Raw genomic sequence first — 19,104 nt, 5'->3', positions numbered from 1 at the left:
TATATATATATATATATATGTGTGTGTATGTATATAAGTCGTCTGCTAAGTGCTGGAAACGTAAACGTAACCTTTGGATATCAAATATGTCGATGGAAACCCACATGCTTGTTTTTGTAGCCCTATATGTCTAAGCAGACTTTTGGACTTGTGGTACAAAGCCTTAGAGACAGCTCATAGAGCCTTGCTTTATTTTGACAGATTATATAGTGGACTGCTAAGCGGTTTGGGTCGCAGCCATGAAATTTATTAGCATCACGCCTAGTCAAGGTCACCGCCTCGAGTCCCTCCGTGTCACTAGATGTCGCTGTGGGCCCAAAATTACACGCTGTTTCTCTCTCAAACGTTTCCCTACGGTTGAGATTTTAGAGCTGGCTATTTAATCAGCATCATCATCATCATCATCACAGCACCACCACCGCACGCGCTGGCTGCTGATTCGTTAACCGTCCCGCATCGGAAACGTCCTTCCTTGCACTGCGCGTGCAGAGCGCGCGAGGAACACAGTGGAAGTTTGTTTTTGTTTATTTGTTTTTGTTTATTTGTTTTTGTTTGCTCGGCGGTCTCGCGCCAAAGAGTAAAGAGTCACGCGCTAAATTCGAAGGATTCAAACCCGGCGCGCGCGCTGCTAGCTTCGGATGCTGACATTGTGAACGTCCTTTATTATTCGTGAGAAAGAAAGAAAGATAGAAAGAAGGAAGGAAAGAAAGAGAGAGAAGGAATAGAATGAATAAATCCGTATCTGTCTGTCCAGGGTTCCAGTTGTCCTCGTTAGTCTTCCGTTAAACACTGTCAGATTTATTAGCATCAGAACTTCTGCTACAGAATGTTAGCCGTTGCTAAGCTACGAAGCTAAACTTCGACCGACTCCGAGTCGGTTCACATACCTAAAAAGGGCGTGTTAGCTTAGCATTTTAGCTAACCGGCTCACAGGGAACTAGGAAGGAAGTAGTTTCGGTTAAACAGAACGATTAAGCAGCAGGAGGAGGTTTTGTTTCTAAAGATGCTGCGTGACACTCGGGTCGGTTTGTAAACACACGACTCCATCATGGCATCACAAGTGGACCGGACTTTAAGGATGAACGTGATGGAGGTCACAGTGATGGTGGTGGTGGTGGTGATGGTGGTGATCTCAGGGACTCCTGTGCTCGCCAGTTCCCCACAGAAAGCACACAACAACCAGGGCAACGTTTCATCAGGACCTCAGGACAAAGCTTTCCCCGTGTTGGCTTTCGATTATGAACACGTTCACTATCCTTTCGTTATATTCCTGTGGATCCTGCTGGCTTCCCTGATGAAATTAGGTATTGTTATGAATCTTATTATTCTATGAATAAGTCGTGGTGTTGAAATAAATCAGGAAGAAGTTAAGTTGGTGCTAAGCGACGCGTTGGTCGGTTCTGGATGTTAAGTGAGCTTGTGGTTAATGAGTGTGAAAAATAGGAAGTGTGTCTTATGATTCTAGTGAATGGAGGAGGTTTGTGTTCAATCTGTTTTTATTACAGAAATGATATCTGTGCAAATAGTGAACCGAGAGTTTGGGGGGGGGTTTCCGGGGTAACTTTCGAGGTTTGATCGAACAGTTCAGACATGCGGTGTGGGCTGATTGGTATCGCTAAAATGTCGTGTGTGTGTGTGTATGCGTGTGTATGCGTGTGTATGCGTGTGTATTTGTGTGTATTTGTGTGTGTGTGTGTGTGTATGCGTGTGTGTGTGTATGTATGCGTGTGTGTGTATGCGCGTGTATGTATGTATGTATGTATGTATGCGCATGTATGTATGTACGTGTGTGTATGTATGCGTGTGTATGTATGCGTGCGTATGTATGTATGTGCATGTATGTATGTATGTATGTATGTGTGTGTATGTATGTATGTATGTATGTATGTGTTTGTGTGTTGTCCCCTGTGACAGTTTAGAAAATGAATAGACTGATGGACAAATCCAAGCTATATGAGACAACCTGAAGGCACATTAGTACACATCCCTGTTCAGAGTGTACACAAGTCGTCATTGCAAAAGAATCTGAATTCAGGAACAATATGTGGACTTGTATCGTCTTCTCTTTCTTTGAGCCATGTTTGTTGGGATTGGGTTATAAAACGGCCTTTTCAGAGGAAGTGAATGTGACTGACGCATTCACCCGGACCGCCTAAGATCATTACAAAACAAATTAGGATGTCCGTGTGATGTTTCCACTACATCTGGGTGTGTTGTGTGAAGCAGAGCGTCAAGCTTTTAAAAAATGTCATATAGCATCATTTTAACAAGAATTACTGAATAAACTTTATCCAACAGTTCAGAACATGACTTGTTATGGTAAACACACCCCAGACCCCATCACCAGTGATGATATCAGTGAACGATGAAGAGAGGTTTGGGTTCAAAGTTGAAGCGTTTCACTGAACAGAATATGTCTCAGACAATGGGTGGCTGGTGCCTCACCTGATCCAGCTCTAAACGATTGGCTGAGTCAAGGGCCCAGTTCCACCCTCTTCTGCCATAAATCCCACGAAGTACTGTGTTGGTTTTGTTCGTATGTACCTTCAGTGAAGTCCATGACGTACATGAAGCATATGTCCCACTCGACTCGAAATTTACAAGTCTACTTACTTTTGAATTCAGCAGTTGGCTTGAAATCAACATGAATGATGCTCACTGCATCAACAATAAACATAGCAGCATTTCTTACCTATATGCGGTTTACATTTTATATGTGTATATATTTATATACACACACACACACACACAGTAACCATACAGACATATTTGCTTGTTAAGTCTGTCATACTGACTATACAGTTTATATACCATACATAACACAAACGGCACAATTCCAAGCTCCGGCTTCCCATTTTGGAGCGACAATTAACAAGAACGTTTTTGTACATGTTTGTGATGGAGTGTGTTAAACCTGTACAATAAGTGTTCTGTGTAGTTCTCCTAATTTTCCTCCTAGTGAGCAGGCTGCCAATTTATACACAGGAACAGAATGCTATTATAGACTACTATTATTACTAATAGAATGCTGAATTATTAATTTATTTACTTATTTACTTATATATATATATATCCTTTTTTTTCACCTTTATGCCTTACACAAGAACAAACGTAATCATGTTTATGGTGAAGGTTTGTGCTTGGTCTGGCAAATTAACCAATTACCGGTTAATAATTAACCCATTAATGGGTAACGACCATTCCTGGTTACTGTTTAACATACTATTTAAAAAGAGTGCAAACATCTACCCAGTCATTTAAGTGTTTTTGCAAAGCATAGCTTATCTTCACTCGGCTCTAATGTGCAGATAAAAATGCAGGGTGCAACTTCAACAAAAGCTAAATGTCAGGAATATTTACCTCCCTGAAATAGTGGCATGGCTGTCATTTGGAGCCAGACGTTTGTAAATGACCAAATAAAGTGTTAGTGAGCTTTTAGCTCAGGAAGCTAATAAACGCCCTGAACGCTAATGACCGCTCCCATGGAAATCGTGCGAGTTTACAGAAGCACGGGAAAACATTTGACTTAAATTTGCTTTGTTGAATCTTGTACAGTTTTTTTCATTAGTTCTTGAGCACAGATCACACAAACATAGTCATACTATCACATGCCTCTTCTGTGCACCGCTTAGGGTGTAGTTTATTGCTTGGCTGATTTGTAAATACACTCACAACTGTTCAGAAACCAAATTCCTCCAGCACGGTTGTCTGGCAATAAAGAACCGTGAATCTTACTCGCAGTGCTGTGGTTACAGTGGAGTAGATGTAGTTCAGTGGTTAAACTTTCATGTTGCTAACTATAGGACTGTCAGAGATCCACAGTTTGACTTTAAGCCCTATTCAGACAGGATTAGATTTACATGAGGTCCTGGAGTGATCCTATTTTACAGGTGCGCGTCTTTTCTATACAGCTTGCTGACTATAGACGGTGTACGTAGGGTTGGGCGATAAAACGATAATGATATGTATCGCGATAGACACGTGATCGATATCAATAAAAAATGTTCGCTTTTTTTTTTATTCTTCGTCAGAAGAAAACAGAGGTTGCGAAGCAAGTTTGGTTGCATTAACGAAGGCACTCGCTCTCTGGTAACCAAGCAACGTAGGGAGTGACACGCTAACAGCCAATCATGTAACAGTATCATGTTTGGTTGCGCCATATCGATGTCTCCTGCTGGTCTGCTGGATTCCTCTTCAGTAACCGACGACTGATAAGCAGAAAATGAGCAGAAAATTGTAAATAAAAGAGGAAACGTCAGCTTTTTGGGTATTATAAGTCTGACCAGTAGTCAGACCAATGTCGTCTGCAAATTATGCAATAGCACTAAACTTGCACTAAATTCTCAGGTTTCTATGTTTATATTTAACACTTTTTACTATTTTATTACACTTTATTAAGCGTTTCTTACATTTTCTTTCATTTTGCACCTTAAATGTTAAGAGATAATTGTTAAGCGTTCATTGTGACTTCAGACTTATGTTTACATTTGAATTATTTGTGTTTTCCTGGTTGTTGCACCAGTTTGTCATGCTATCATGCACCAGTTTGTTCTGTGTGCAACTCCTCATGTTTCGCTGATCTGAAAGTAGCCTAGTCGTTGTTTGCCGTGTTCGACAGCACAAAATGGATTTCCAGGTGAGATAGCAAAAAGCCTCGGGCATTTATTTTGCATTGCGTACATTTCTCCAATGCCGTTCTGTACGTCTGATCTGGGCGTGAACGGGTCCCCAACGCATTCAAATAAACACACACCTACTTTGACATGCTCATTATTATCACAAAGCGGCAGGGGTTTGATCTATGACTCAGCTGCTACTTGTCTGTCTTTGTGATTAACCTGCGTTGCGAGAGGCCTGAAGTTCAGCCCACTCCTTTTTCCGATAGTTAAGCAGTCCAGACAATTAAACAGCGTTTCATGAGTCAGAATAATCACCGTTTCCATTGTACTCTAATCTGTACTTGTGTGAGAGCCAATTGGTCGAGATCTCAGCTGAAACCTGAATCAATTTTCACCAAATCAAACCTCTCTGTTTAATAGAGGGACATAAAGTGAGGCAATTCTTTCTCGGCACGGTGCCTCGGCTTTATTCTTATCTCTACTTGCCTTGTCTCGAAATTAAATCAAGCCGTGCTACGAGTTGCATAAATAATTCAGTGTTTGTTCATTATTAATAAGCGCTTGTGACCTGTAGCACTTCTTTAGCACTACAGCTTGTGGCTAATTCCTAAAGAAAGCTTAGCTTGATGAATTGAAACTCTAGCCCTCTATCTGAAATGTTTATAACTATCAGTGTTGTTTATGTAAGGAAAAATATCATAAATAGAAATGATAGCGAATTCATGTGTTTCTCTCTCTATCGTTTAATAATTCTGTGATGTTATGATAACTATGTACCGTCTTGTCTTGCATTGAAACTTAGAAGCACAAGGAAGTTCTTGTGAACTTCTAAAAACAACATGAAGTGCATGTAGAAATAAAACACACATGGAGGAAAGGAAGCGTGGCGTTGCACATGCACCGAGAGGATATTGCACGCTTACACCACAGCGTCGATGAACGCTCTATTCTGATTGATCGAAAGATGTTCTTTTTTTTTTTTTTTGTCTCTCTTGACAAATCACAGATTTGTGTTGATTACTGTTGGTGATTTCACAGTACAGTGACTTAGAGATATAAATTCACTCCATATGTTAACTTACCTTTAGAGAGTTTGCTTTTGGTTCACTTGGAAATTTGTAAATAGACAAATATTTCCTTATCTTACCATCTGGCCAACTGCAAACAACGTGATTTGCCGATAAAGTTCTCTTTCACCATGTGGACATGCCTCGCTCGTGGCTTTGTTCACATACTGGTTATCTGGTTATCTTATGTACATCTGGAAGGTTTAACGTGATTCCAAAAGCCACGGATTTATCTTTTAGCCGATTGTGTACACAATGCTAAGCTTTGTTTCTCTTTCAGACTTCCTCATACAGTTGTGATTGTTGTCATGATCTGGATCTCAAATCTAAAACCTTCATTCACCCTGCATTCAAAATGAGTTAAACTAGAAAATCCATAAGAACGTCACTCAAAGACAGACTCGCGGTAGGTTTAAGAGGTTTTTATAACTCGGACGTTAACCGTTATAGAAAAAAAGTTAGTCGTGGTACTGAATAATGCTCTAGAATAATACAGAAGTATGCCGTTTGAGACACAAGGCTAGATTCTCATGATAAGCTTTACGTTGGTGTTGCACCATGAGGAAGTGTTGTACTAATTTCTGAGGACCTGCACAAGTGACACAATAGAGGCTGCACGATACGCAGGCTGCCGTCTGACATACGCAGGGATAATAGTGATGTACACAAGAAGATGGGCCTAGAAATCAGCTGTGTTTGTTTGTACTGATCCACAGTGATGTGTGTGAGTTTTCTCTCAGACGCCTCGGTCAGCTCTCAGTACAGTATTAGAGCTCTGTAGAGTTTACTGAAGGCCTGCGGGCTGCTAATGCTACTGATAAGACCTGGTTTTACCACAGAGCTGTTTGTGCTTGTGTCACAAACGTTACACAGAGATGTGGGTTTTTATCTGTTGTTTAGTCCAGCTTTTTTTTTGTCTTTTCTTTTGTTCTTTCTTTCTTTTTCCTCTTTTGTGCTTTTTTTCCTTTTTCTCTTTTTTTATTCTTTTTTTTCTCTTTTTATTCTTTTCTTTTGTTCATTCTTTCTTTCTTTCTTTCTTTCTTTCTTTCTTTCTTTCTTTTTGTTAATTCCTTTTTTGTTCTTTCTTTCTTTCTTTCTTTCTTTCTTTCTTTCTTTTTCTTTCTTTTCTTGTTTTTTTCTTTTTTTGTCCTTTCTTTTTTCTTTCTTTTCTTTTTTCTTTCTTTCTTTTTCTTTTCTTGTTTTTTTCTTTTCTTTCTTTCTTTCTTTCTTTCTTTCTTTCTTTCTTTCTTTCTTTCTTTTTTCTTTTCTTGTTTTTTTTCTTTCTTTCTTTTTTCTTTTCTTGTTTTTTTTCTTTCTTTCTTTCTTTCTTTTCTTGCTTTTTTCTTTCTTTCTTTCTTTCTTTCTTTTCTTGCTTTTTTCTTTCTTTCTTTCTTTCTTTTTTCTTTTCTTGTTTTTTTTCTTTCTTTCTTTTTTCTTTTCTTGTTTTTTTTTTCTTTCTTTCTTTCTTTCTTTTTTCTTTTCTTGTTTTTTTTCTTTCTTTCTTTTTTCTTTTCTTGTTTTTTTTCTTTCTTTCTTTCTTTCTTTCTTCTTTTCTTGTTTTTTTTTTCTTTCTTTCTTTCTTTTTTTTCTTTTCTTGTTTTTTTCTTTCTTTCTTTCTTTCTTTTTTTTCTTTTCTTGTTTTTTTTTCCTTCTTTCTTTCTTTCTTTCTTTCTTTTTTCTTTTCTTGTTTTTTTCTTTCTTTCTTTCTTTCTTTCTTTTTTTTTCTTGTTTTCTTTCTTTTCTTTCTTTCATTCTTTCTTTCTTTCTTTTTCTTTTCTTGTTTTTTTTTCTTGTTTTTTTCTTTCTTTCTTTCTTTCTTTCTTTTTTCTTTTCTTGTTTTTTTCTTTCTTTCTTTCTTTTTTTTCTTGTTTTTTTTTCTTTCTTTCATTCTTTCTTTCTTTCTTTCTTTCTTTCGTTTATCTTTCTTTCAGCATGTCTGTGTGTATCTGCTGATTTCACACTGTGGATTTTCACCTCACCTTTTCCTCAGTACAAAATAATACTCTGTTGAATATCAGGTATAAATCTCCTTGGATTAAAATCATTCATTTTGTTTATTTAAAAAGAAAGAAATAAAGACTGAGCAGTCACTCCAAAGCTAATATAATTTTTATAATGAGCTTAAACACGCTCTGTCATGAAAAAAGTTTGATCAGTTACTCCGATAGGAAAATGTCCGACTTCTTTACTGTAAGGTCACTTTTCCGAGAGCAGCCGTTCTGTCTGCGTTACACGATAAACGAGATCTGCCCATTGAAAAGAGCTTTGGAGATCTCTGTGTGGAAAATCACTCCCTTTTGTACTCCTTGTGTATTATTGAACAGGTGAATGTGTCTTTAAACATGTCACTTCGTCTAACGGGACACAAAGGCTGGCTGCCTTAAACTTGCCTGCAAGAGCTATAAGATTATTACTCTTTTTTTTTTTTGTTGTTGTTGAAATGTTCGTCTTTTTTTGCATTAATCCACTGCATATAACTTTGACAGCTTAAATATACCAGCTCGAGGCTGCTGCTTTTCAGCTCAGGGTTATTAAAAATAACCCAAACGTGTGAGATCCTGTCGAATGACGATAAATAGAATCAGTTGTTTTTTTGTGTGAAATAAATCCATATCAACTTCATCAGGGTTTACCTCAGCGCATTACTATTATGCTTCTGCAATATAATAATGAGGCAAAAAAACACACCTCACACTTCTACAGTGTGTCATCAGCCAAGCGTGTCGCCTCTGTAACCTTTTGGCATTTCCAACAGCAATACATTTTTAATCAGTTGTTTACCTGGACATCAGGGATGAGCTCTGATTTCTAAGGCTGCGTGATGGAACAGGTAATTGAATGTAGGAAAAAACGGCAGCGTCTGAACAGTGATGGAAAACAGACAGCTTTGATTTTCCCTCAGCAAAATATTAGTCTTTTCTCTAATATTACTCCCAGAAATGTGTCCACTTAATTTAATATAGACCTCGCTTTCATTTATCCGTGCTCTCCTCTCTCTCTCTCTCTCTCTCTCTCTTTCTCTTTCTCTTTCTCTCTTTCTCTTTGTCTGACTCACTGGCAGCACTGAAGTCCTGTCTGTCTTTCTGTCTCTCTGGTAGTCTGTCTCTCTCTGTCTGTCTGATTTACTGCCAGCTCCGAAGGTCGGTCTGTCTGTCCATTTCTCTGGTAGTCTCTCTCTCTGTCTCTGTCTCTCTCTGTCTCTGTCTGTCGCTCTCTTTCTGTCTGTCTGTCTGTGTTGTCTGTCTGTCTGTCTGTCTGTCTGTCTGTGTCGCTCTCTGTCTGTCTGTCTCTCTCTTTCTGTCTCTCTTTCTGTCTGTCTGTCTGTGTCTCTCTCTCTGTCTGTCTGTCTGTCTGTCTGTGTGTCTCTCTCTCTGTCTGTCTGTCTGTGTCGCTCTCTCTCTGTCTGTCTGTCTGTCTGTGTCTCTCTCTCTCTGTCTGTCTGTCTGTCTGTGTCTCTCTCTCTCTGTCTGTCTGTCTGTGTCGCTCTCTTTCTGTCTGTCTGTCTGTGTCGCTCTCTTTCTGTCCGTCTGTCTGTGTCGCTCTCTTTCTGTCCGTCTGTCTGTGTCGCTCTCTTTCTGTCCGTCTGTCTGTGTTGTCTGTCTGTCTGTCTGTCTGTCTGTGTCGCTCTCTGTCTGTCTGTCTCTCTCTTTCTGTCTCTCTTTCTGTCTGTCTGTCTGTGTCTCTCTCTCTCTGTCTGTCTGTGTCGCTCTCTTTCTGTCCGTCTGTCTGTGTCGCTCTCTTTCTGTCCGTCTGTCTGTGTCGCTCTCTTTCTGTCCGTCTGTCTGTGTCGCTCTCTTTCTGTCCGTCTGTCTATGTCGCTCTCTTTCTGTCCGTCTGTCTGTGTCGCTCTCTTTCTGTCCGTCTGTCTGTGTCTCTGGTAGCCTGTGTCTCTCTCTATCTTTGTTTTGTTTACTTTGGCTTTTTCTTTCTCTCATAGTATTTTGGTCTGTTTGCTTTTTCTCTGTATCGCCTCAGTGTCTTTCTATCTACCCCCCATCTCTCTCTCTGTCTGAGTCTCACTCTCTGTATCTCACTCTTTGTCTCTATTCCTCTCTCACCTTCTTGCCCGCTATCATCCACTCTTCTCACACTGATGACAAATGACTGAATCCATAAGGCTTGTATTTAGCCCCAGGTGAGAGTCTACAGAGAATAGCGCAGCAGTGTTTTTACTGAGAGAATGATTTGAGAGAAAGGAGACATGCAGAGATCCTCCTTCACTAGATCTTTTACTGGCTTTCGTTGTGTCTGCTGGGGTTCTGTAGTCTATTCTGTCAGTACAAGTACTGTGCGCACCTTAAGACCTCGACACAGACACAGTCGGTGTGTTAAAAAATCTGTCTGTTTCATTTCTAAGCACAGCTGCACTACACTCTCTGAGACACTAATTCATTTTTCCCCCTGCTTTTGTTACCCAATCAAGCACTGCTTTCTCGGGTGAAAGGCAAGACAAGACAAGGCAAGTTTATTTGTATAGCACATTTCATACACAGAGGTCATTCAAAGTGCTTTACATAGAAATTAGAAAACAGTTTATTAGAGGAAAAAAAAACAAGGCAACGCTTAATACTGTGTTTGGCGTTCCAGAAATTGGTCTCGTTTGGTTGCAGGCTCCAGTCAGGATGAAGGATCACGTCGTCTCCCCGGTTTTCTTCCCATCAGATTTCTAACGGTCATTTCTTAAAATCTCACAATGCTCATTCACGCGTGAAAGATTCGTACGAGGGCACGTTAGCAGATGAAGTCTCAGCAAAGCAGATAAACAGATTCGCAAAGAAACCCGAGAGATCACATCCATGCCCTCATTGTGTCCTTTCTTCATCCTGCTCAGTTTTACACACTTGGTTCGCAAGCTATTACAAAGAGTATAAGAGAAATGAGCCCAGATGGACGATTTTACGAGCCGATCTCCAGTGTGTTGCTTACTGCTTAATCAGGGTCGTCACAGCAATCTGTGCAGGAATCTTAACTCCTTCATATGTGAATTAAAAAAAAATGTGATCGAGTTGCTGGTGTCAGTGACTCTATTTTGAGTATTTCAGGAAATGCTGATCTCCTGAGATTTTATCATGGAAGAATCTCTAGAGTTTATGTAGAATTGTGTGTGGAAACCCACGCATTTTGCTTCTGGAAAAGTCTTGTTGATACGAGAGGTCAGAGGAGAATGAACGGACGAGTTCCAGCTGTCAGGAAGCAGAAGATGGTATTGGTTTCTACTCCTGACAGCCAAGAATCCAAAGTTTAAAGTTATAAGGTTTCGGTTGGTCTCAGTCGAAACTCCCGAGGTAACGATTCTCTATTGTACATGAATGACTTCTGCTTTGTCCTCCGTCTGTAGGTGTGGAAAGACAGGCTGACCGGTTGTCCCAGGTTCTTGCTTTAAAAATGATTACTTCATCTCTTTGCTGGTTGCTCAATACTGTCTTTCATTTGGTGCCTTCAAAAGACTTGAGTTTCAGTGATTGTTACTGAATGAAGGTTAAGAAAACCGAGCCAAAAGTCGATCACTAAATATCGTGGTAGATTTAGTTTATTTTGAATAGCATGCTGAGTCTGTTTGGGTGTAACAGCAGCTCTGGTGGTCGTTCTGACTGTAGTTCAAGTCACAGGTTTATATTAATGTGTTTGTTCTAATACACAATATTGTTTATCGTTTTTATATTCTATTGATTTGTATGGCAGGGGGCACGGTGGCTTAGTGGTTAGCACGTTCGCCTCACACCTCTAGGGTTGGGGGTTCGATTCCCGCCTCCGCCTTGTGTGTGTGGAGTTTGCATGTTCTCCCCGTGCCTCGGGGGTTTCCTCCGGGTACTCCGGTTTCCTCCCCCGGTCCAAAGACATGCATGGTAGGTTGATTTGGCATCTCTGGAAAATTGTTCGTAGTGTGTGAGTGCGTGAGTGAATGAGAGTGTGTGTGTGTGTGCCCTGCGATGGGTTGGCACTCCGTCCAGGGTGTATCCTGCCTTGATGCCCGATGACGCCGTGACCCGAGGTAGTTCGGATAAGCGGTAGAAAATGAATGAATGAATGATTTGTATGGCAGACATTCTACTAGGGCTGGGCGATACGGCTGAAAACTGTATCACGATACCAGTGTTTCATATCGGTCGATATCGATAATTATTGATATTTTTTATGACCCATTTAAAATAAGGACCAGGAGAAAAATATATTACATTTAAAGATTTTTATTTTAAACTTAACCTTCCTCTGATCATAATCCCCTCAGTTATTGACAGAAATGTCAACAACCAGGAAACCTCAAATAATTATAATGTAGACATCAGTCTAAAGTCACAATGAACACTTAACAATTATCTCTTAACATTTTAAGGTGCAAAATAAAAGAATGTAAGAAATGCTTAATAAAGTGTAATAAAATAGTGCAAAGTGTTAAATATAAACATAGAAACCTGAGAATTTAGTGCAAGTTTGGTGCTAGGAAGTTCACTAGCTGTTCACCTTCTGGTGACTACGGTCACTGGGGCTCATTTTCTGCTTATTGGTCGCCGGTTACTGAAGAGGAATTCAGCAGACCAGCACGAGACGACGATATGGCGCAACCAAACATGATACTGTTACATGATTGGCTGTTAGCGTGTCACTCCCTACGTTGCTAGGTTACCAGAGAGTGAGTGCCTTTGTTAATGCAACCAAACTTGCTTCGCAACCTCTGTTTTCTTCCGACGAAGAATAAAAAATATCGAACGTTTTATCGAGCACATTTTTTTTAATTGATATCGATCACGTCTGTCGCGATACATATCGTTATCGTTTTATCGCCCAGCCCTACATTCTACATAATCGAAGACTAATATTAAACAGAGAAAAACGTATATTTACTGAAACAGTCGAGTCATCAGCGATTCTGTAAGACGTCTCCAGCGTCAGTGCTTTTGTAACATTCACTTATAGAAAGACTTGAGGAAGTAAAACCTTGCACTTACTGGCTTTTTATTAGCACGGCATGGTGCAATTCTTTGTCTTCTTCACTTCAAGAGAAAGCGGTGGACGCACTGACTGTTTAACGACGAACAAAACCACAAGCCGCTGTTCATAAAGAAATAGGTTTTAGCGATGGGTTCGATATACACATCGCACCTACTGAGAGCACGTCCACGACGAACATGCTTTTGCACCGAGTAGCAGCCGCAACAGCAGCAACATGCTTTGCAAATGCATTTACATTGCAAACGGTAGCGGGGAAAGGAACTCTGATCATCCGAGCCGATTCGTAACCTAAAAAGACGAGGCCAACGTGCGATCGTGACCTAGAGCAAAGGCGTATAGCAGAAAGCAGACCTGCATGAAAGCTAACATGTTCTTTCTCCACCACTTCATCCAAGATTTAGCCTTCGGACTATAAAGGTAGAAAGAGTATGCCATAAAGCATAGTATACTATGGAACTGTTGTAAAACCTGAACAAAGTGCAATTCTAAAATAAAGGTCTTGGGACTTTTTGAGCATGGGAAATTTTTTTTATCTATCTATTTATTTATTTATTTATTTATTTTTGTATGAGGGAATCCCTCATAAAATCCCGTATGTATTTAATCATAACAGCCTCAAGCCAGCAGCCGGGTTCGTTCTGTTTACGGTCTCCCAGCGTCCTGTGTACACACATCAGCGCTCTTGGCAGACAGCCACAGACACACATGGTGCAAAAGTGACTGTAGCCAAGACCTGTAGGGAATATTAATAATGTCAGTTCGTATCATGCCCTTTCTCATGCACTTTCATGGGTGTTTTTAACTTGACTCGAGTCCAAAAAAAGCACTGAATCTTGTACCTGCACTTTGCATCACCTTTGGTACTAATAACACGATGTGCCTCTTTATCCCAACGTATCGTGGTTCTGTCTTACAGCGCCTGATTTATCTGTTCCATTAACTACACTTGGAACAGACTGAAGGGAAAGCTTAGCAACGAGCGAGTAGGGCACAACGTTCATCTTGATCTACATCGCAGCCTGAGTGTGTTCTATATATAAAAGCCTTATACACAGCACCCTTAGACTTTAATTTGGATGAAGCAGATTATTTAAGTTGTGATGATTCATGGGGCATCAAACGAGTACCAATGTTCATCCACTATACGGCCAAAAGGTTACGGACACCTGAACATCCCATTCCAGATGTCGTCCACTCTTCTGGGAAGATTTTGGGGACGGCAGTGGGGATCCGTGTTTGGTCAGTTAAATGGTCAGACACTGCTGTAGTGCGAGGAGGTCTGGCATCCATTTGGCAAACCATGTCTCCTTGGTGTTTGCTTTGTTCATACAAAAACCTCCTATCCAATTGTGTGCCTCTGATTTTGTGGCTATCGTGTGCACACGGTTTTGGCCATATAGTGTAAATGAACCTAACACCTAGTACATTTAAAAGTTTCCTACCAGTAATAACGTGCTCTGTGAGAAATAATACTACATGTGCCTGAGCAGGGACGTATAACGAATGTGATCATGACTCCGTGGACTCGGATTCTCTCTTCCTCTGATATCATTTCAGCTTTGCCGTTTTAAGATAGCTGCCAGTGTGATGTAGAATGGAGCTTCAGACATGATTCACTACTCGGTTAAGATGACCCAGTAGTCCTGTGTGTGGAAGTGCAATATGTAGGTTACTGACGGTAATGTGTTTTATCGCAACGCTGTTGAATTCGCCATTGCGATTTGTCAGATTGATCTGCATACACCAAACTACTCTGTCGTATTTTACTCCTTGAACACACTGTGCTTTTTCGCCCTGATTCAAAATTTCTGTACGCGTCACTTTCCTGAACAGTTTAAGAGCAAACGTCCACCTGACGAATCGACCTCTTTTACTTTTAAGGACTGATTTCATCTCGTACCTTAATTTCCTCAAGTCTAATGACCACATGTTACATTGAGCGAAGAAACTGGTATGTGACATACACACGACCTCACCAGTCCTCACTTCATTAGAAGGATAGATTTGTTTCTTTTTATATCGCTGGCATTTGCGACCTGTTAACGACTCGATGTTAATCAAACGCTCTCAGCGTGCGTTCGTGTTGCCAAGGGGATAACATGTCGGACGAGTCTCCTCTCCTGGTCTCTGGAATGTCAGTGCCCTGTGCATCACACATTTAGAAACCATTTTTACCTCGTTGAACAAAGTAAGATCGACCTCACATCGGTGCCAGATTAAATATCGCCGTTTGGCAGGCGTTCTGCAGACTGCACCGTCTCGCTGTAATATTTCACCACACGTTTATAGAGAAGTGCTCTGATACTGAATATCAGGCTATCAAATCGATCAATTATCACATTTAAACAATAAACACTTTTTTTTTTTTTTTTTTTTCCCCAAAAGAAAGTTCTAGTTCACAGCAGCATTCTCAACCTAGGGCTGAGTTTTTATAAAATAACACACAAAAGAAAGCTGTAACGATGATAAACTACTTTAAAATATTACTACTAATCACATTTAAACAAGGCAAAGTTATCCCATTCGTTCAGAACGGTAAATAGTGTATGTATTATTTTTCCCTTTCTCTGTGTACCAAAATAAATGATGGATGAATGGATGGATGGATACTTTATTAATCCCATCTGGGGAATTTGTTTTGCATGAGCAGCCAAACATAGCCATACAACACAATGGATAAAAGTTATACAGTAGAAAAATCTATACACAGATCTAGATTAGGTATGAATCGTCCTTCATGTTGTAACAGAACGAGCGCGGCTATCTAGTTCACTAAAATCTTAAAAAGGTCAAAGGTCCCTCTAGACCAGGGGTCGGCAACCTTATACACCCAAAGAGCCATTTGGACCCGTTTACCACAGGGAGCCACAAAACCCTTTTGACATCTAAAAGGAAGAGAACGCTGCATATATCTTTTTTTTACCTTTATAGAAAGTATAGAAAAAACTGTAGTGTGTTACATTTATGAAATCAGTGAACTGCTACCGAGTAAACAATTTTATTTCTGCAGGTAAACAAAAATATTTTGAACAGTTCGAACTAACCTCAACAAAAAAGACGCTGGGTTGAAGGTTACGTTCAAATAAAACGTTCAATGTCTAATCGAGTCCTCTTCATATTCACGACGTCAAAATTTTAACTTGCCGTCTGCAGCAAACCAAAAATGTGTCTGCTTCTGTGTGTCGGATTTCGCAAGTCGGCGGTTATGACGCATATTTTGAGCGACAAAACAATGCGGTTTATTTTAATGTTACACGAGCATCATAATCTTAGAATTTAGAATTACTCTAAAAATTTTTCTTTTTTTTATTTATTTATTTATTTTTTTTTAGAAAACTAACTAACCAAGATAAAATTAAATTTAAATGAAATATTTATTTTCCAAATCTACAGGGAGCCGCAGCAGAAAGAGCCACTTGCGGCTCCGGAGCCGCGTGTTGCCGACCCCTGATCTAGACGTTACAGAAGCGTTTATAAGGTGCACTTTTGCACTGGGGTAGAATCAGACTCCAGCCAAAACGACTCCTCAATCCAACAAGCATGTGGTTTAGAGGGTGAGAGGTGTTCTACATGATAACCAGCAATTTGAACATCTCTGTTATTGGCAACACGTCTGTTATTGCTCCACAACAGAGAGATTGTTGATATCGTCGCTATTTAGTGTTTACAAAAGTTGTTTTTGTACAGTGGTCAGTCTGTATACACTGCTGTCTACACCACTAGGAGGAGGCTTTAAGAAGGCTCTTAAAAGTTCTTCGTTCACGTCGCTCTGCTAGTTCACCAAAAGCACAGAGTCAACTCCTAAACATGTAGAACTGTTATTATTATTACTGAGCTTGACATGAGCTTTACTCCACGTATATATATGAAATAAATAAACAGGAGTTTGTACTTTGTGGTTTCTCAGAAACCAGCTACATGTTTCATCTTTCTTTGGGTCAAGAAAAAGGGAATGTTAGACAGGTAAACAGTCAATGGGTAGAAAGTTCCTCCTCCCACTTCCATGTATGCTCTCAGCTCCTCACACGGGTCCTCCAGCAAATCTGCTTTTTGTGCAGTGTGATTCAAACCATCGAGCAAATGAAGCATAAGAATTGTTTTTTATTGATTCTTTCAATTGATTCTTTGAAAGGACAGATGAAAAGGGGTATTGAGCAGGTCCTTAATGTCCTCTTCTGCAAAGGCAGTCCCATAATTCATTACACACGACAGGAAACAAACTCGGGATGCCTAGAATTTTTTTATTTAGTTTTTTATTTTTTATTTTTTTTTAGATTGTATCGATGGATGGGTGGATGGATACAAACATTTACAGACAGACGGCGAGATATTGACTGACGGCGAGATATTGACAGACAGATTTATTTTTCTCACAAGGGTTCTGCACATCCAGCAGGTGTGTGTGTGTGTGTGTGTTTGTGTTAGTAAGTGTGGCTTGTTTGTGAAAGGAATTAAGCGCTGCCTAAATTGACTTTTTCCAAAAACAAGTAAATGCATCTGACACATTCATTAAGAGCCAAAGATCACTGCAAATCAAATAAATGTGCATCTGGTTAACCAGAGTCTTCCTTTTCATTGCTAAAATGGCCACGGCTTTATGTTTATTCTCAGGGAATTGTGGCGTCTTGTGCGTCTGTGTGTCGAGCTTCCTGCTTCGCCACACAGGCCAGAATTGTGCCAGTGAGGTTCAGAAATCTGTGTAAAGGCCCATTTTCTGGGTAATGGCACAATTTTCCTCTCACATGACAGTAATTAGGATCCGACAGATGTGTAATTACTGCCCACGCTCTTCCAATGTCTCATTTCTCTCTCCTGTTCTTTTCTTCTTTTCTCCCTTGTTTTCCATCTTTTTATAAGAAACTTTTTGAGGCATTATAAATGAACCCTTTTGCATGAAATACATTTAATAACAGGCCTTTTATTTAAAATTATAATACTGTTTAATTATTATTTAGATATTTCAGATTTTACTGATTTATTTATTTATTTATTTATTGTTATTTTTTTAAATAAAGGTCATAAATAGTGCTGCTTTCATTCTTACATTCATTCATTTATTTATTTATTTATTTACTGGTTTTTGTTTTCTTCTTCTTCTCTCTCTCTCTTTTCAGGATTTCACTTGATCCCGCGGTTGTCCTCGATTGTACCAGAGAGCTGTCTGTTGATTGTGGTGGGCCTTTTAGTGGGTGGGCTCATCAGACTCCTGGGTGAGAAACCCCCTGTACTCGGTTCCGAGCTCTTCTTCTTGTGTCTCCTTCCTCCTATCATCTTGGATGCCGGTTACTTCTTACCCATAAGGCCCTTTATGGAGAACCTGGGCACCATCCTCATGTTCGCTGTGGTGGGCACTCTGTGGAACTCCTTTTTCATCGGCAGCCTGCTGTTTGGCGTGTGTCAGATCGAGGGCACTAACCTGGCCACGGTCACTCTGTTGCCCTGCCTGCTGTTCGGCGCCATCATCTCCGCCGTGGATCCCGTAGCCGTCCTGGCCGTGTTCGAAGAGATTCACATCAACGAGCTCCTGCACATCCTTGTGTTCGGAGAGTCGCTGCTTAACGATGCCGTCACAGTGGTGAGTACCTCATGGGTCACACATGGGACCCCTTACGATTTACCTGTTTCACTTCTATTATATGATATACAGAATTAAAAGACTTTGTTTTGGGGGATAAAGTTAGCAGTGAGTGATGATTGTCTGTTTTTTGCGAACAGAACTGGAGGGAAAGGATAGTTTGCTGCCAGGAATCCTTTTAGCATTGCGGTTCCTAATAAACGTTTGGGTACGACCGATCATATAGAAGTATTACAGTGCTTACGTTTTGTGCTCTCACACACAGAAGGAGGATCAACCTGATTCAAAGATCTGCTCCATGCGATTGGTGACGAATCAGATCAGTAACCATAACAACCAAAGTCGAGAGCGCTGGAAAACATCTTTTGTGTAGCGTGTATTGTATGAGAATCGTGTAGGCAGCGCCAGATTTTCTGACTTAGGCTGTTAAACCGAATCTGCAGGAATAGGAACAGGCTTGATGCTCTAAACTGACCGGAAGCAAATCGTCCAGAACGTACCATAAAGTAAATACTACAGTTAGTAATCTGGAGTTAGTGCCCAGTGGGTTAGCATTTGAACACTAACGCGATTTGTATTTTTGTCCCACAGCATCGAGCACGGTTTAATTTAACAGCGGACGCTGAAGCTAAAGACAGACTTTAGGATTATGAGCTGTAATTTGTGTAAAGTTTTATGTCGTGTAACGTTCGGTTAGCTGTTTTGAAGTGAAACTCATAGGGCAGCTTTAATCTCGTAAGCAGGCGGATGCTATCCTCCCTGTCCTCCATTTAGACGAGCTGATACGTTTTGTCTTGTTCCATATTTCAAACCGTGATTTAATTCCACAGTCAAAATGTGAACAGTAACAGTTGTTTTGTGAGACTTTTTTTTTTTTTTTTTTTTTTGTTCC

The 19,104-nt window shown here is 40.1% G+C and overlaps 1 protein-coding gene across 1 annotated transcript in view; it reads left to right on the top strand.

Annotated features, from left to right (window-relative positions):
• The first annotated feature begins 443 nt into the window (after window positions 1-443).
• Window positions 444-19,104, top strand: part of slc9a1a (solute carrier family 9 member A1a) — a 35,703-nt gene continuing 17,042 nt past the window's right edge. The window contains exons 1-2 of the mRNA XM_060862021.1: window positions 444-1,304; window positions 17,752-18,212. Coding sequence (XP_060718004.1) covers window positions 1,049-1,304; window positions 17,752-18,212 — 717 coding nt within the window. The 5' untranslated portion in view covers window positions 444-1,048. The remainder of the gene's footprint in view (window positions 1,305-17,751; window positions 18,213-19,104) is intronic.

This window comes from Tachysurus vachellii, chromosome 25 (genome assembly GCF_030014155.1).
Source record: "Tachysurus vachellii isolate PV-2020 chromosome 25, HZAU_Pvac_v1, whole genome shotgun sequence".
NCBI lineage: Eukaryota > Metazoa > Chordata > Actinopteri > Siluriformes > Bagridae > Tachysurus > Tachysurus vachellii.
This window is presented reverse-complemented; position numbering and strand designations above follow the sequence as displayed.